Below are 17,366 nucleotides of genomic sequence, written 5' to 3'. Positions count from 1 at the left end.
AACCTGGAGGACAGTACCACCACTACTTAGCTTCTGCAAATGATGCCCCTCTGAGCATTCCATCCTCAAAGCTCTATAACTGCCACCTTGGTAACAGCATTTGTATGTTGGCAGCTGATGAAGAAGGAAGCTGAAACGTTTTGTTAATATAATAAAAACCTCTGTTTGGTTAATCACAATTACATTTTTATATATATATATATATATATATATATATATACACACACACACACACACACACACACACACACACACACACACACACACACACACACACACACACATATAGGGAGTGGTACTAAAGGGGACTACAAGGGTAAAATTTAAAGTAGAAGGCATAAAACCATAAAATCAGTGTCAGGCTCTACCTTCAGTCCCTCCCAAAGGCTCTCCGGAACAAGATCCTTTTCAGAAGTCTCCGGAAAACCATACAGGAGGGAGCAGAGCAGACTTCTTGGGGTAGGGTGTTCCAAAGCTTGGGGGCCACAGCTGAAAAAGCTCTCTCCCGTGTGCCTGTCAGTCTACGTCTTTCACTCCAGGCACGCAGAGGAGACCAGAGGCAGATGATCTTAAATCCCGGGCAGGTACATATGGGCGTAAGCGGTCCCTCAGGTACATTGGTCCAAGGCCGTTTAGGGCTTTAAAGGTCAGAACCAGCACTTTGAATTGGGCCCAAAAGCAAATTGGGAGCCAGTGGAGTCGATAAAGCACAAGGGTGATATGCTCCCTGCTCCGTGCTCCAGGTAACAATCTGGCTGCTGCATTTTGAACCAACTGTAATTTCCAAACCGTTTTCAAAGGCAGCCCCACATAGAGTGTGTTACAGTAATCAAGCCTCGATGTCACCAATGCCTGTGTCACTGTGGCCAAGTCAACTGCCTCCAGGAACAGACGCAACTGGTAGACCAGTTTGAGTTGGCCAAAAGCACTCCTGGCTACCGCAGCCACCTGATATTCAAGCACCATGGCAGGATCCAGGAGGACTCCCAAACTGCGGATCTGCTCCTTCAAGGGGAGTGCAACCCCATCCAGGACAGGTTGCAACCCCGTCCATGGTGCAGTTTTTCCCTGGACAAGCAGTACTTCTGTCCTGTCTGGATTAAGTTTCAGTTTGTTAGCCCACATGCAGCCCTTCACAGCCTCCAGGCACCGGTTTAGGATGAGCACTCCCTCCCTGCAATCAGGTGGTAGGGAGAGAGAGAGCTGAGTGTCATCAGCATATTGATGACATTGCACTGCAAATCTCCAGATGACCTCTCCCAGTGGTTTCATATAGATGTTAAAGAGCATGGGAGACAAAATGGAACCTTGCGGTAGCGCACAGGCCAACGGCCAGGGGGTCGAGCAGTAGTCTCCCAGCACCACTTTCTGGGTCCTATCCAATCCCATCCCAGCTAGACAGCCCAGAAGGATACCATGGTCGATTGTATCGAGGGCTACCGAGAGGTCCAGCAGCACCAACAGGGATGCACTCCCCCTGTCTGATGCACAGCATAGGTCATCAAGCAAGGCGACCAAGGCAGTCTCTGTCCCATGACCAGGCCTGAAGCCTGATTGGAAAGGGTCTAGATAATCCGATTCATCCAGGAAAAGTTGGAGCTGAGCAGCCACTACCCTTTCAAACACCTTGCCCAGAAAGGGGAGATTAGAGACTGGGCGGAAGTTGTTAAGATCCGCAGGGTCTAATGAAGGCTTCTTTAACAAAGGTCTTATCACAGCCTCCTTCAGCAATGTTGGCATAGAACCTTCCCTTAGGGAGGTGTTAATTAAATATGCCAACCAGTCAGCCACTCCCACTCTGGCAGATTTGATTAACCAGGATGGGCAAGGGTCAAGGGAACAAGTAGTGGCCCTCGATTCTCCCAGAATCCTGTCCACATCCTCAGGCTTTACAAGCTGAAAAGTATCCATCGAAAAATGACTAGAGGAAGCTTAGAGGACATCTGGCACAACTGTAGTTAAAGAGAAGTCCAGGTCAGTCTGAATGCGAGCAATTTTATCTGCAAAATGCCTCACAAACGTGTCACAGTGAGCGACTGAGGGCTCAGGGTCTAATGTAGGGCCAGAGCCCAAAAGTCCCCAGACCACCCAGAAAAGCATCGCCAGACGACACTGAGCAGACGCAATGGTGGTAGAGAAGTGCACTTTCTTCGCTGCCATCACCGCCACATGATAGGCTCGAAAATGAGCTCTAGCCTGTGTTCGATCAGAAGCGGACTGAGTTTTTCTCCATCGTCGCTCTAGCCGTTGTCCCTGCTGTTTCATCAGGCCCAAGGTTTGAGTAAACCAAGGTGTATTATGGGCTTTCCCTGGTGGGAGAGGGCGCTTTGGAGCAATAGCGTCCAACACCCGGGTCACCTCCATATTCCAGAGATTGACCAGGGCTTCGGCAGTATCGCCAGCCATGCTGGGAATATCCCCCAGAGCATTCAGGAAACCATCTGGATCCATGAGTCTCTGGGGGCAGACCATCTTAATTGACCTTCACCCTTGCAAAGGTTACCGGGGCACAAAGTCTAAACCTTGTCAGGTGGTGATCTGTCCATGACAACGGAGTCACTAAGAACCCCTCCACCCTCAGATCACTTTCTTCCTGTCCCAAACAGAACACAAGATCAAGTGTGTGTCCTGCCAAATGTTGGTCCAGATGATATTAGAGACAGCCCCATGGTTGTCATGACAGCCATGAAGTCCTGAGCTGAATCTGAAAATCTAACCTTGGCATGTATGTTGAAGTCACCCAGGACCATCAGCCTGGGGAATTGCAACACCAATGCCGAGACCAGCTCCACCAGCTCAGGGAGGGAGACTGTTGGACAGCGGGGTGGATGGTACACCAACAGAATCCCCACTGTGTCTCCCTGACCCAACGCCAGGCACACACACTCAAAGCTAGAGGTGTTAGGGACAGGGTACCTGACAGGGGAGATAGATTCCCTGCAGACAATGGTGACCCCACCTCCTTGTCCCCTGGATCTAGGCTGCTGGAGTGCCACAAAACCTGGTGGGCAGATCTGGGAGAGACCTACTCTGCCTCGGTCATTTAGCCAGGTTTTGGTAATACAAGCAAGGTCAGTGCATTCATCCAGGATTAAGTCCTGAATTAAAGTGGTTTTATTAGGCACTGACCTTGCATTCATCAGCAGAACAGTAAAATCCAGGGAGTTCCCAGCATAGCTACCAGTGTCCCGAGGGCTGGAAGGGGGACTAGAAGAGATGCAAGCACGAAGATGTCTTATATCCCTTCCTCTCTAATGGCCAGACTGCCTCCTACTGCTATTACATCCCCTGCCCAGTATTACCTCAGAGGCAGGCCTCTGACTACTACTACCCCGGCACATGTTAAAAGAAGCCTGACACACAAAACAAAGTACCCCATTTTTGAAGTCTAGGCAGACAGCAAAGATAAGAGATATTTATAAACCATCTGGTTTGCCACTATACACACTGTGTAACCTAGGTTCCATTTGTTGGACCACAAATTGTGCTGGACTGTCTTATGAAATTACTGCTTTTTTCCTCTAGACAGAATAAATAATAGCAAGCAAATATATATGCAGTATTTTTTTACCTGCTCAAGCTTTTGCAGAAGTCGATCAGTGCAACATCCTTCATCCAGACCATCCAACTGATCACATTCACTATCAGTTTGCAGAGCTATCCACTGACCTGGAGCATCTTTAACCATTAGCATTTGTTCCTTCTTAGCCAATGAAGTTGCAGAAAGTGTTTTGGATATGTCCAGCTTGTCCCCACCAGGACTGCTCAACTCCAAGGCTTGCTCTTTCTGTAGAGAGTCTTCACTTAGAGAAATGCGGCTTGAACTGCGTAGTGAATTAACTGCAAGACCTGTTGAGGCATTTTCAGTACTGATTGCTCTAGAGGTTTTCAAACTATGGAAAGAAGGATTTAATATGACTCCAGCACGGGAAGCGTTAGACATCCAGTGTGCTATCAAGTTTTCTTCCCAATTCAAATCTGTAGAGGTAGCCATCTTGAAGATTATAATAGTCCAATCTTACCTAATCAGTACTGCTGCAAAGCTCCAGCTGTTTGATATCTGACCTTCAACACCTGTACAATTAAAAAAGATTTATCAAATTAAAACACATATTCTATCATTCTTTGTATAACAGACATCACTTAGAGCAGGTCCAGATAGATATAACATGTCCTATCCTTTAATTGTGGTTATATGAAATGAGAAGTGGGTAGGCAATCATTCCTTTCCTCTTCTCCCAAGCTTAAGAGACAAACCAGCATTGAAATTAGCCATGACTAAGGCTAACTAGATTTCTTGCATAGCCAGGATTATTAACTAGCTTGAAGAGTGAATAGATCAGGCATGTTAAACGTGCATCAGCCCTTAAAATTATCTTTGTGGTCACACTCACTCTATACGAAGCTTGATAAAATGTAAAAGTCGGGTGGGCGCCTTCTGAGAAGTTCCCCAAAATTAGATCCATTGCTGATAAGACCATCCTCCTAAACCGCTTGTCATTAGGCAAGAAGCAGAAAGGAATCCAGACCATTTCATTGAAAAAAACTAGTCTGAATTATGTTTAAACTTTACAGGTCTGTCTGTGGAAGTATATTTCCATTTGATAAGCCATTAACACATTGATGGATATGGTTGTGTTATACACTTGATACTTCAATACCACAGACATAAAACAGAGCACTACGGAAGGAACAAAATGCAACTATATTCAGTAGCACCCCATGTGCATTAAACATCTCCCCATTCCCACTTCTATGAGAAAAATGGACAAAACATGGAACCATGAGATCTGGTAGTTAGAAATACATAGGTATTATGGAGTAGAATTTTCCAGCTTCTAGAAACAGATGAGACTGTTAGGCCGAAGGTGGAACTGGAAAACGTTAAGAGTGCCTATTTTAGAGGTTTCCTCCTTTGACAGGAAGACAAACAATTACCTTAAAATAATGACAGTGAACAATGATTTTAAAAATCCAAATTAACGTTTATAATTGCTTTATTTTGTTTAGAGGCCAGTTAATGAATTTGAATGAGATGGAAAGAATGTTCACAGCCCTAGATTTTAAAAAAAAACTTTACAACACCCTACAAGATTAAGGTTAGCCCCACTAAGTGTAAAAGGGATTACTCTTGAGCAAGGATACAAAGGACTGTAGTCATATTCTTCTGGATGCAAGAAAACAATTTCAGGTGGGTGAGAGAGAGAAAAAAAGACACCCCTTTTCCTTACCCCCCCCAAAAACACATGCCACTTCCATCCTAAGGAAGCATTCATTTCAGGCCAGCTAGAGCTCTGAACAGGAGTATTTCTATCAGGGAATACACTGCAAATTTCACATTGCAGGCCCTCACTTATTATTTATTTGTCACTTACTACAAAAAAGCCTTCAGTGACTTACAATTACTTATATAACAGCTATTTGTTTATTTTATTATTAGGATATTGCTTGTATTTATGTATAAAAATGGTATACAGCTTAATGTAAAAAGAAATATGGATTACATAAAATACAATCACACACACATAAAATAAATATCGGGTTATAACATCATATAAACTTTTTAAAGTTAAATAAAAATGGAATAAAACTATGTTTCATAGATGAAACTAAGCTGCACACAAAAAAAGTTTAAAAATTAGGACTAGAATTAGGAATTAGAACTGTTTTTGATTTTATATTTATTTTTATTTGTAAGCCATCTCAACTCTAATGTTATCACAGGAAGCAGCGGGGGAGTTTAATTGCCTAAATAAATAAAGGTCTGGGCTTTAAACCCAGAGACACAAAACATCTCCTTCGTTGGTCTTCAGCTGGTGCGTTAGAGAACCCACCACTGCGTTACGCCTAAGAAAGGATCAGAAACGGCAATACTTTTTTATTATTATTTCAGCGTTTTCTCGCTCGCTCGCTCACTGAAAGACAAGAAAACAGAAAAACAGAACGAGCGAGGGGAAAGCGAGAAGAAAAACACTCAGGAAAGCACAGACAAAATAAAAAGAAAGAAAGCGCCCACCTGTTTTAGGCTGGGGCTAAAGGTGGGTTCTGGTTCTGAAGAATTTGGAGACAACTGTATCTAGCATTACATTTTCCGCACATGTCAAAAGAAAACCCAAAATTATCTCAAAGCAGCATAAGGGACATTTACTGCTAAGAATCCTATCCCCTCTACACCCCCGCCTCCTGTCGCACTGCCTTCTGCACAACCAGCCTCACTCACCTAGTTACTCCCCACTTCTCTGCATACAAGAACCCGCCAGGCCCTTTACAAACCTGCCGCCATCCTCCGAGCTCCCAGCGCCACAGGCTAAACAATACTGGCCGCGGTGCGTTCTGGGAGTTGTAGTTCACTGGCTCTGGTGTTCTCGCTCGACGAAGAGGAATCATTGTCGTACTACCACCTACAGTTCCCAGAAAGCACTGCAGAAAGAAAAGGACGTTACATAGACGTCCTTGGTAAACACTGCGCTCCTCTTTCTAAATCGGTGGCAGTTAGAGGGCAGGGCTGAGTGTCTAGCTGCGTCTCCGAAGAAGCAGGGAGAACTGCAGGCTTGTCAAGCCTAGGGTGATTCCTGCTATAGAATCGCCAGATCTATATTTCTGACGTTCTTTTTAAAATATACTTTTTATTATTGATATTGAAGTTCTTTTTAAAAGCATATATATACCGTCCTCCATTTCCTAAAAAAATCTCAAGGTAGTGTACAAAGAAAATATAAAAACAAAAATACACTAAAATTCAAGATTACAATGCATTAAAACCCATTGTAGGAACAATAGCAGAAATTAATATTATTAATATAAAAATATGAGATAATTTTAAACGTATTAGTATTTTCTTTAAAAAAAATTATAGACTCTCCTCCCATCCTCCCAATTTGATGCTTGGGGACTGGGAGATGCTTGAAGGTGCCCACCTACAGTTGGTCCTCACTCTGCTATTCAATTTCCTCCCCCTCCCATTATTAAATAAATAAAACACACCTCCACAAATTTGCAGGTGCTGAGAGGGGTGTGGGTGCTAGCAACTGCCTTGATCATCAATCATACTTGTTCTATATAACAGTCAGAAATGTGAATTAGCACCCTCTAAAAACAACAATGGGTCCTGTGTCACCTTAAAAGATTAAGATTAATGGCATGAGCTTTCAGCAAGGGTGCATAGGTGGGAGAAGGAACTGCTCTGGACCCTCATAGACTAGGGATCACCAGTGTGCAGGTTGGTATTGCCTGAGGTTAGTGTAACAAACAAGATTGCACATGTAAATATACACCTGCCTCAAAATTCCTGTTTCTCTTCATTAACCCCCAAAGTACTTGAGCAAGGGGGAAAACATCCTAACCTAATGGTTCCCAAACTGTTTTCCCCGTAGACCCCTTGAAAATTGCTGAGGGTTTTGGAGGACCACTTAATGTTTTTTCTATCTGTTCTGGCAATTGTAATGGGCTCTGCTAGATGCTGTGTGGCTTTTAATTGTATTTTAATGCTTATTTTATTGTTCCTTTTATTTCTTATATTATATTTTATTGTATTTCAATTTGAATTATGAAGAATGCAATGAAAAATGCAGTAACAAGAAAATGTAAGAAACTGAAGCAATGACAATGCACTTGAAAATCAATTTGATTATTTAATGCCCTGCCCTTGCTGTTCATAGCCAAGCTCCCACAGTTCTTCACAGACACGCCACAGACTGCCTGAATGAAGCTCAGTGGTCCAGAGACCACAGTTTGAGAACCCCTTTTTCTACTCCTTTCTGTTTTTCCCAGCATTATTGTCTTTACTAGTGAATCAATGTGTCCAACGTATGATAACCTCAGTTTCATCATTTTAGCTTCTAGTGGTAGTTCTGGTTTAATTTGTTCTAACACCCAATTATTTGTCTTTTTCACAGTCCATGGTATCCGCAAAGCTCTCCTCCAACACCATATTTCGAATGAGTGGATTTTTCTCTTATCCCCTTTTTTCTCTGTCCAACTTTCACATCCATACATAGAGATCGGGAATACCATGGTCTGAATGATCCTGACTTTAATGTTCAGTGACACATCTTTGCATTTGAGGACCTTTTCTAGTTCTCTCATAGCTGCCCTCCCCTACTTTCTTGACTATGGTCTCCATTTTGGATAATGACTGTGCCAAGGTATGATAATCCCTGATAAATTCAATGTCCTCATTGTAAACTTTAAAGTTACATACATGTTCTGTTGTCATTACTTTAGTCACTCTTTTTGAGGTCCAGCTGTAGTCCTACTTTTGTGCTTTCCTCTTTAACTTTCATCAACATTCGTTTCAAATCATTACTGGTTTCTGCTAGTAGTATGGTATCATCTGAATATCTTAAATTATTGATATTTCTTCCTCCAATTTTCATACCTCTTTCATCTTGGTCCAATCCCCATACGATATGTTCTGCATATAGATTAAATAGGATGATAAAATACACCCCTGTCTCACACCCTTTCCGATGGGGAACCAATCAGTTTCTCCATATTCTGTCCTTACAGTAGTCTCTACAGTAGCCTCCAGATAATAGGTTGCTCATCAGGACAATCAGATGCTGTGGCACCCCCTTTTCTTTTAAAGCATTCCATAGTTTTTCATGATCTACACAATCAAAGGCTTTGCTGTAATCAATAAAGCACAGGGTGATTTTCTTCTGAAATTCCTTGCTCCGTTCCATTATCCAACGTATGTTTGCATATGATCTCTGGTGCCTATTCCCTTTCTAAATCCAGCTTGGACATCTGGCATTTTTCACTCCATATATGGTACTATGTTGTAGAATCTTGAGCATTACTTTACTTGCATGGGATGTTAAGGCAATTGTTTGATAATTACTGCATTCCCTGGGATTCACTTTCTTTGGAATTGGGATATCTATTGAACGCTTCCAGTCTGTGGGCTATTGTTTAGTTTTCCATATTTGTTGACAAGTTTTTGTCAAAATTTGGACAGATTCAGGGCTCATTCACACTGGAGTTGAACTCCATTTTAAAGATGAAGTTTTTTCCATCGCAATGGGAGTTTAAAGATCACACTTCCTACCTTCCAATTGCTTTTTTCCATTCATACTGAAGGGAAAAAGTCAATCACACAGCTTCCTAATGACCATGCCTTTAAAGTCAAACTGTCACTTCCTCTGGTTACCTTGGCAACCGACCATGCTCAGTTTGTTCAAGTTTCATAAAAAAAAAATCCTCAAGTTTGATTATTTGTATTTTCAGAATCCAGCAGAAATACAAATATTTGTTTGAACAATGTTATGCTGTTTTGCACAAGAAAAAAAAATCACAGTTTGCAGCAGGCTTGCAGAATGGGAACCAGCAGGAAATAACATAACAAAGGGAGGAGGAGGGAGTGGGAGTCGACTCACAAAAGGATTGGAGCTAAGCATCTACAAGCCCCTAGAGATACGAAGCACAGACATTTTTTCCTCCCCTTTTCAGATTAAACTTGGATTTATTTGGTGCGGATTAAAAACTGAAAGCACCAGGACTCCTTCCCTTTGCCTCCTACATCATGTGATTGCTGCAATTTAAATGGACATGCAAGTAGAACCCATCTCACATTAAATCGCCATGTGAACCGGCCCTCAGTATCAGTAACTTGTAACAACTCTGTTGGTATGCCCATCTTTTAAAGAGACACTAATCCCACATTTAACCCAATTATTCAACTACGTCTGGGCAGGGGGAACTATTCCAGACACTTGGAAGACTTCCCATATAATTGTCATTCCCAAACCAAATAAAGACAAATTGAAATTAGAATCCTATCGACCAATAAATCTTCTCAATCAGGACCAAAAATTATTCACAACCATAATAGCAACTAGACTCAATTCAATGATATCTGATTTGGTTCACACAGACCAAACAGGATTCACTATAGGTAGACATATCTCGGATCCCATCAGAAGGCTACTCAATGTAATATATCATGCCAAACATTATAAAAAACTGCTCGGCGTTTTATCGTTAGATATTTACAAAGCCTTTGATTGTCTGAACTGGAATTATTTAAAAAAGGTACTAGGTAAATATCATCTGAGAGAAAGAGCATTAAATATGATAGGTCATCTATATGATACAACCAATGCAGTGATACGCACTAATAATTTGGACTCAGACCCTATGCCGATTCAAAGGGGCACGAAGCAAGGATGTCCCTTATCTCCTTTACTATTCGCCCTTTCCCTAGAACCATTGGCTCTGAAACTAGGCTCACAAGTCCAAATAAAGGGTTATCAAACTAAAGTAAATGAGGAAGAGTGTGACGCCCTTCCCTGGCTCTCCCTGTCAGGTTCCTACCTGCTCATGGCTACTGCCTGTCACTAGGCACCACCAGGGACTCCACCAGTCCGGACTGTCCTTTTTTATGGTTTCTCTCCCCGCTCTAGCACAGATCTCAACAGATCCCCCTGCTAGGCAACCACCAGTCACGTCCTAATACCAGTATTCCCAGAGACTCTGAATACTTGTATTGTTATTCTCTTCACCGCTGCCACCATTTGTTACAGTTTCCCTTCAGCCTTGGTCATTACCTTACCCTCCCTTCTGGTCTGTGAAACCCCAGCCAAGGATCAGGCCTTTGGTAAACCAAATTAAGTATTTATTAAATATAACAACAATAACAAGATTTCTTCATAAGGCACATAAGCATATGGTTTTATCTAATACTAATACGAACTCCACCCCCCTCCTTCTCCACGCTCTCCTGGCAAACAACTCTCTAAAACCCACCAAAACAACCCACTCACTTTCATCACATCACATCCACCCAGATTCCACTGTCACTCTTCCTTTTATATGCTCAGCCATTTTAAACACTGAGCCAATCATCCAGCATTCTACTGCCCATTCACTCCCCCTCCTCTTTCACTCCACTTACCATGTATCTTCTATTCAAACAGCACTTACCCTATTTACACTAATACAGGATCATCACAAAGAGCACCTACTAAATTTATATGCAGATGATATGACATTAATGCTGGGGAACCCATCACAATCAGCCCCGTTACTTAAACTGATGTTGGAAACATTTACAAAAATATCCGCTTACGGTTAATTTTAATAAATCCTCCATAATGTTTTTTCATATTGGTCCACAAGTTCAGTTGATGATTCATAAAACGTTGGGAGTTAATATATGTAATTCTGCTTTTCGATATCTGGGGATTTTAATTCCGAAAAATATCTCCAAACTATTTTACATTAATTATTGCCCTTTGGCAACTGTGGCCTTGAACATGGTACTTTTAAGAAATGTAATACAGAGAATGTTCTGTGTGGCCAAATCCAGTGTGATAATGTCCATGACTTACCTTCTTTAGAGGAACACAGCACCATCATTCAGTCAACCACTGGTGACAGTCAGTGCTGGAGTACAGACTGCCACAGTGGAATTGGGATAACTGATATTGGAGCAGTGAGAGATGGAACGCCTTGTGGCACTGATATGATGTGTATTAATGGGGAATGCCAGCGTATGTCCCTCTTGAATTGTAACTGCAATGTCACAAAGTGCCATAATTGGGGAATATGCAACAGCTATATATATTGCCATTGTGATTATGGCTGAGCCCCTCCTGACTGCCTAAATGAAGGTTATGGGGGCAGCATTGACAGTGGACCAGTTTCAAAAGGCAGGAGTGGTGTCATTGTAGGAAATGTTTTAGGAAATGTATTAGTTCTTTCCCCTGCTGCTGTTGGTGTTGGCATGGTTGCATGTTACAGGATTGCGCTGATACACCAGTTTAGAAGAATGAGTTCAAGCATCTATCCATCAGAATCCTACAGCAGATCACAGGAGTGAACAATGCAGGAAGTTTCAAAAGGGTAGAGTGGAAATAACAGGCAGTATTATATAACATATATTTGAGTCAGTAAAGTTTTAATTCAAGTTTTTTAAAAAAATTAACATTTTTTTTAATCGCTTCCTATAAAGCATCTCGGAGTGATTTCACCACATAATAACCATATATAAAACAAGTGCATTGTGATGATCCTGTATTAGTGTAAATATGGTAAGTGCTGTTTGTATAGGAGATACATGGTAAGTGGAATGAAAGAGGAGGGGGGAGTGAATGGGCAGTAGAATGCTGGATGATTGGCTGAGTGTTTAGAATGGCTGAGAGTATAAATGGAAGGATGACAGTTAAATCTGGTGGACGGTGATCGTGAGTGGGTTGTTTTGGTGGGTTTTTGAGAGGAGATTGGGTGGAGAGTTGGTGGATGTGAGGAGAGTGTGGAGTTCGGATTAATACTAAGACCAGTATCTCAGGAATAGATGAAACCATATGCTTAAGTGCCTTTATAAAGAAATCTTGTTATCTCTGTTATTTAATAAATATATTTGGTTTACCAAAGGCCTGATCCTTGGCTGGGGTTTCACAGACCAGAAGGGAGGGTAAGGTAAATACCAAGGCTGAAGGGAAACAAATGGTGGCAGCGGTGAAGGGGAGAATATAACACCACAAGTATTCAGAGCAAACCAGAATTATCTGCATTGATACAAAGGGAGTGGGACAGCTTAAGCACTCAGTCACAGAGGTAACCTGATAGAGAGACTCAGGCAGAGTCTCTGGGAATACTGGTTATAGGACGTGACTGGTGGTGCTGCCTAGCAGGGGGATCTGTTGAGATCTGTGCTAGAGCGGGGAGAGAAACCATAAAAAAGGACAGTCTGGACTGGTGGAGTCCCTGGTGTTGCCTAGTGACAGGCAGTAACCACGAGCAGGTAGGAACCTGACAGGGAGAGCCAGGGAAGGGCGTCACATGTGGTGGCAGTAGCGGTGGGATACGAACAAAGGAGACTATGTCACAGGTGTTGGCTGTAGCGGTGGTACAAATACTAGAGAATCCCTAACAGTGGTGTGACAAACAGAAATAACAAAACATGATTACTTGTGAGAGTGACTGGCAAAGAGTGTGTGGCAAAGAGTGAGTGAACTCAAACACCATGGCTGAATATATAAAAATGAAAAGAGAGGAGCTGGTGGAGAAGTGCATAACATTCAATTTACCTCACGAGTGTAAAGGGGTAGATGAATTGAGGGTAGCACTTACAGGATTTGCAACTGCCCAGCAAAAACAACCTGTCAGGGAAGAGACCCCAGAGGGATACTTAAGCAATCCCGCTTATATAGAGTATTTGAGAGAGAAGTTAAGATGGGAGGCTGAGGAAAAAGATAAACAGCGAGAGTTGGAAACTGAGAGATTGAGGAGGGAGGCTGAGGAAAAAGACAAGCAGAGGGTCTTTGAAATGGATGAGAAAGAAAAGCAGCGAGAGTTAGAAACTGAGAAGTTGAGGATGGAAACTGAGAGATTGAGGATTGAGGTGGATGAGAAAGAAAAGCAGAGGGAGTTGGAATTTGAGAGAATGAGAGTGGATGCTGAATTACAGGTAGAAAAGTTAAAATTTGAAAGAGAGAAGTTTCATTCTGATGAAACAAGAAAGGACAGAAATGAAACAAAAATAAAAATTACTCCAAAGGACTTTGCTGTCTATGAGCCTGGTCAAGATCCTCAAATTTATCTCACAACCTTTGAAAAGGCAGCTCAGTTGTGGGGGCTACCTGAAGATAAATACATGCAGTATTTATCAAACCTGATCAAAGGGGAATTGGCAGAGGTATACCAATATTTCCCCTCAGACAGGCCCGTCACCTATGCTGAGTTTAAAGAGGCAGTCTACAAAAGATTCAGACTGGGACCTGACTATTTTAGAAAGTTATTCCGAAACTGTCAGATCCAAGCAGGGAGGTCTTTTGTTGAACTGGGAGCAAAGCTGATGGATATATTTGGAAAGTGGATGAGTAGTGCCAAAGCTCAGTCAGTGGAAGAGGTGAAAAGCCTCATGATACTGGATCAATTATACCATCAGTTACCACCAGAAATAAGGCTCCTGGTCAAAGACCGTTCCCCTACATCGGTGCAGGAGGCCGCAGAGATGGCGGATCACTTTGCCTCCAATAGAACTGGCTGGGTGGGGAAAACATCAAGAGATTTTAAACCCAGACCATATAGTGGCGGCAGAAAGGATGTGGTGCCACAGCGAGTGAGTCCTCCAGTAAAATCTGAAGGGCACAGGACACCCCAGAGTGGATCTGTGTACCCTAAAACAGAGGAGAAATTATGCTATAAATGTGGTAGACCGGGGCACCTACGTTTTCAATGTGAGGTTGCCAACCCCATTAGTAATCCTGCTCAGGCAAGGGCAGTAAAAATAGAACCAAAAGATCTAACCACGAAAAAGGTTCAGTTCTGCCAGATAAACTGGACAGAAGTAACAGACCTTGATTCAAGTCTGAGAGAGGAAGTGAGTGTACAAGGGGCAAATTATTGGGCATTGCTTGATACTGGTGCAGCTCAGACGTTACTGAGGCCAGATTTAATAAAATCTGAGGTAATATTACCTCAGGAAACTGTGACTATTCAAGGAGTGAGGGGTAGACCAGAAAGCTTGCCTATGGCCCTAGTGAAAATGGAGTGGAGAGGCCGAGAGGGCAAATATAAAGTAGGTATTAATGCCCAACAACAAGAACCAGTGATACTGGGAAGAGATGTTATGGGGGCACAAGGGAAAATATATGTAGTGACCAGACAGCAACTTGGCAGAGAAACAGAAGCCATGTTAAAAGGGGCTGAAGGAAACAGGGTGGAATCTGTTTGCGAGCCTCAGGTCACCATAGCAACCCTTGGCAGGCCTGCTGAAGGAGACAAACTGTATCAAGTGGTCTCTAATAATAAAGAGACAGAGCAGTTCAGGGAAGAGCTGCATAAAGATATAAGTTTGAACCAAATAAAGGAACAAGCCCTGACACAAAAGATTCCCTTTACTGACAAACTGAGGAATCAAGTTGTGTGTGAGAATGGGATTTTATATAGACTGTGGATGCCTGCTGAGAGAGGGAATGAATGTGAACCAGTGAAACAAATGATGGAAGTTGTGCAAAACAATTTAAGGCAAGCTCAGCAGAAGCAAAGTTACTGGTATGACAGAACAGCCAGGGAACGTGTGTATGAGGTGGGAGATATGGTTATGGCATTCATACCCAGGAAACATGACAAATTACAGGCTAACTGGGAAGGACCATATACCATCAGAGAAAGGCTTGACACAGTGACGTATGTAATCACCACAGACCAATTAAACAAAAGCAAAGTGGTTCATGTAAATATGTTAAAGCCTTACCATACCAGGGATGCACAGGTGTTGCAAGTTACCTTATTCCCTGAGGGAAGTGGGCCTGAACTTCCAGATTTGGTACAGGAAAGCAAAGACAAAGGAGGGGTAGATCAATTGGAATGGTCAGAGGAGGTGAAGGAGGAAGTAAAAGAAGAGATTCTGAGAGTTTTGAAAAACTATGGGAATCTCTTCGGCAATAAACCTGGCCGAACCAGTATAGCCAGACATTCCATTGATACTGGAGATCATGCCCCAATCAGATCTATGCCGTACCATGTGAATGGGAAAGTTTTGAGTGAGATCAAAAAGGAGGTCGAAGATATGCTGGAACTAGGAGTGATCAGGGAATCCATCAGTCCCTGGGCCTCAAGTATTGTCCTGGTTCCGAAAAAAGATGGAACTACAAGATTTTGCATTGATTATCGGCTAATCAATAAAATTACGGTCCCAGATGCGTATCCTATGCCCAGGGTAGATGCAATGTTAGAGTTATTGGGGGCAGCAACCATTATCTCTACATTAGACCTCTGTAAAGGATTTTGGCAAATGGAACTAGACGAGCAATCCAGAGCCAAAACTGCCTTCAGTACACCAGATGGGTTATATGAGTTTGTGACCTTACCCATGGGACTAAGGAACTCACCAAGTTCGTTTCAGAGGCTAATTAATACTGTATTGCGAGGCATGTCAGATTTTGCAGTGGCCTATATCGACGACGTGGCCATTTTTAGCAGGTCGGTGCCTGAGCATGTCCAACACCTGACCACAGTATTAGAGGCATTAAGAAAAGCAGGCCTCACAATAAAAGCTAAGAAATGCCAGTTTAGGCTAAAGGAAGTAATCTATTTAGGACATAAGGTGGGGAGTGGGAAAATCACCCCCTTATGGAGCAAGGTGGAGGCAATACAAGCGTGGCCTATCCCCTTAACCAAAAAGCAAGTTAGGGCATTTCTAGGTGTGGCTGGTTTTTATAGGAAGTTTGTGAAAAATTTTGGGGAAATCGCAACCCCCTTGCATGAATTGACAAAGAAAAAGTGTTCTGAGCGTGTGGTATGGACGGATGAATGTCAGAAGGCTTTTGATCTGCTGAAGCAAGCCTTGTGCCAAGGACCCATATTAATAGCACCAGACTATGAGAAACCATTCATCGTGGCTACAGATGCATCAGACCTCGCGCTGGGAGTCGTCTTGCTGCAGGAGAGAGAAGGCACCAGACATCCAGTGGCGTATCTGAGTTGCAAGCTGACGCCGAGGGAGAAAAACTATTCGTCGGTCCAAAAGGAGTGCCTAGCGGTCGTGTGGGGACTGAATAAGTTGTGCCCATACGTGTGGGGATGAAGATTCACGGTAACAACGGATCATCGGGCCTTGTTATGGTTACAGACTATGAAAAACCATAATACTATGCTGCAGAGGTGGTCCTGGGCCCTACAAGACTATCAAGTGGACTTCCAGTTCATCAAAGGCAAGGACAATGTATTGGCCGATGGACTGTCAAGGCAGGTGGCTGGGACTGCAGTGACGTGACCAGACGGAGGAACAAAGAAAGACATTTTCCCCAGAGAGACTTATTTTATTTGTTAACGCGGCGTATGAATCCTGGAACAGGAATAATACTCTGCTGTTATTTTAAGGGGGGGGGAGATGTGATGATCCTGTATTAGTGTAAATATGGTAAGTGCTGTTTGTATAGGAGATACATGGTAAGTGGAATGAAAGAGGAGGGGGGAGTGAATGGGCAGTAGAATGCTGGATGATTGGCTGAGTGTTTAGAATGGCTGAGAGTATAAATGGAAGGATGACAGTTAAATCTGGTGGACGGTGATCGTGAGTGGGTTGTTTTGGTGGGTTTTTGAGAGGAGATTGGGTGGAGAGTTGGTGGATGTGAGGAGAGTGTGGAGTTCGGATTAATACTAAGACCAGTACCTCAGGAATAGATGAAACCATATGCTTAAGTGCCTTTATAAAGAAATCTTGTTATCTCTGTTATTTAATAAATATATTTGGTTTACCAAAGGCCTGATCCTTGGCTGGGGTTTCACAGACCAGAAGGGAGGGTAAGGTAAATGCCAAGGCTGAAGGGAAACAAATGGTGGCAGCGGTGAAGGGGAGAATATAACACCACAAGTATTCAGAGCAAACCAGAGTTATCTGCATTGATACAAAGGGA

At 42.8% G+C, this 17,366-nt stretch overlaps 1 protein-coding gene and 1 pseudogene across 5 annotated transcripts in view; one reads left to right on the top strand and one right to left on the bottom strand.

Moving 5' to 3' along the window:
* The window catches only part of CENPJ (centromere protein J), a 30,859-nt gene extending 24,494 nt beyond the window's left edge, over nucleotides 1–6,365 (bottom strand). The window contains exons 1-3 of one of the 5 annotated variants that reach the window (XM_061628615.1): nucleotides 6,274–6,365; nucleotides 4,023–4,074; nucleotides 3,572–3,893 (exon numbers count right to left, since the gene is read on the bottom strand). In XM_061628615.1, the coding sequence (XP_061484599.1) occupies nucleotides 3,572–3,893; nucleotides 4,023–4,074; nucleotides 6,274–6,283 (384 nt within the window). In that variant the 5' untranslated portion in view covers nucleotides 6,284–6,365. The other 4 variants (XM_061628612.1, XM_061628616.1, XM_061628614.1 and 1 more) reach the window with 4 other exon arrangements.
* A 2,265-nt stretch (nucleotides 6,366–8,630) lies between these two features.
* Nucleotides 8,631–11,821, top strand: LOC133386118 (disintegrin and metalloproteinase domain-containing protein 29-like; annotated as a pseudogene).
* The last annotated feature ends 5,545 nt before the right edge of the window (nucleotides 11,822–17,366 follow it).

The sequence above is a fragment of the Rhineura floridana genome, chromosome 5, assembly GCF_030035675.1.
Source record: "Rhineura floridana isolate rRhiFlo1 chromosome 5, rRhiFlo1.hap2, whole genome shotgun sequence".
Classification (NCBI taxonomy): Eukaryota; Metazoa; Chordata; class Lepidosauria; order Squamata; family Rhineuridae; genus Rhineura; species Rhineura floridana.
Note: the sequence above shows the minus strand (reverse complement) of the source record. Positions and strands in the feature narration are given on the sequence as shown.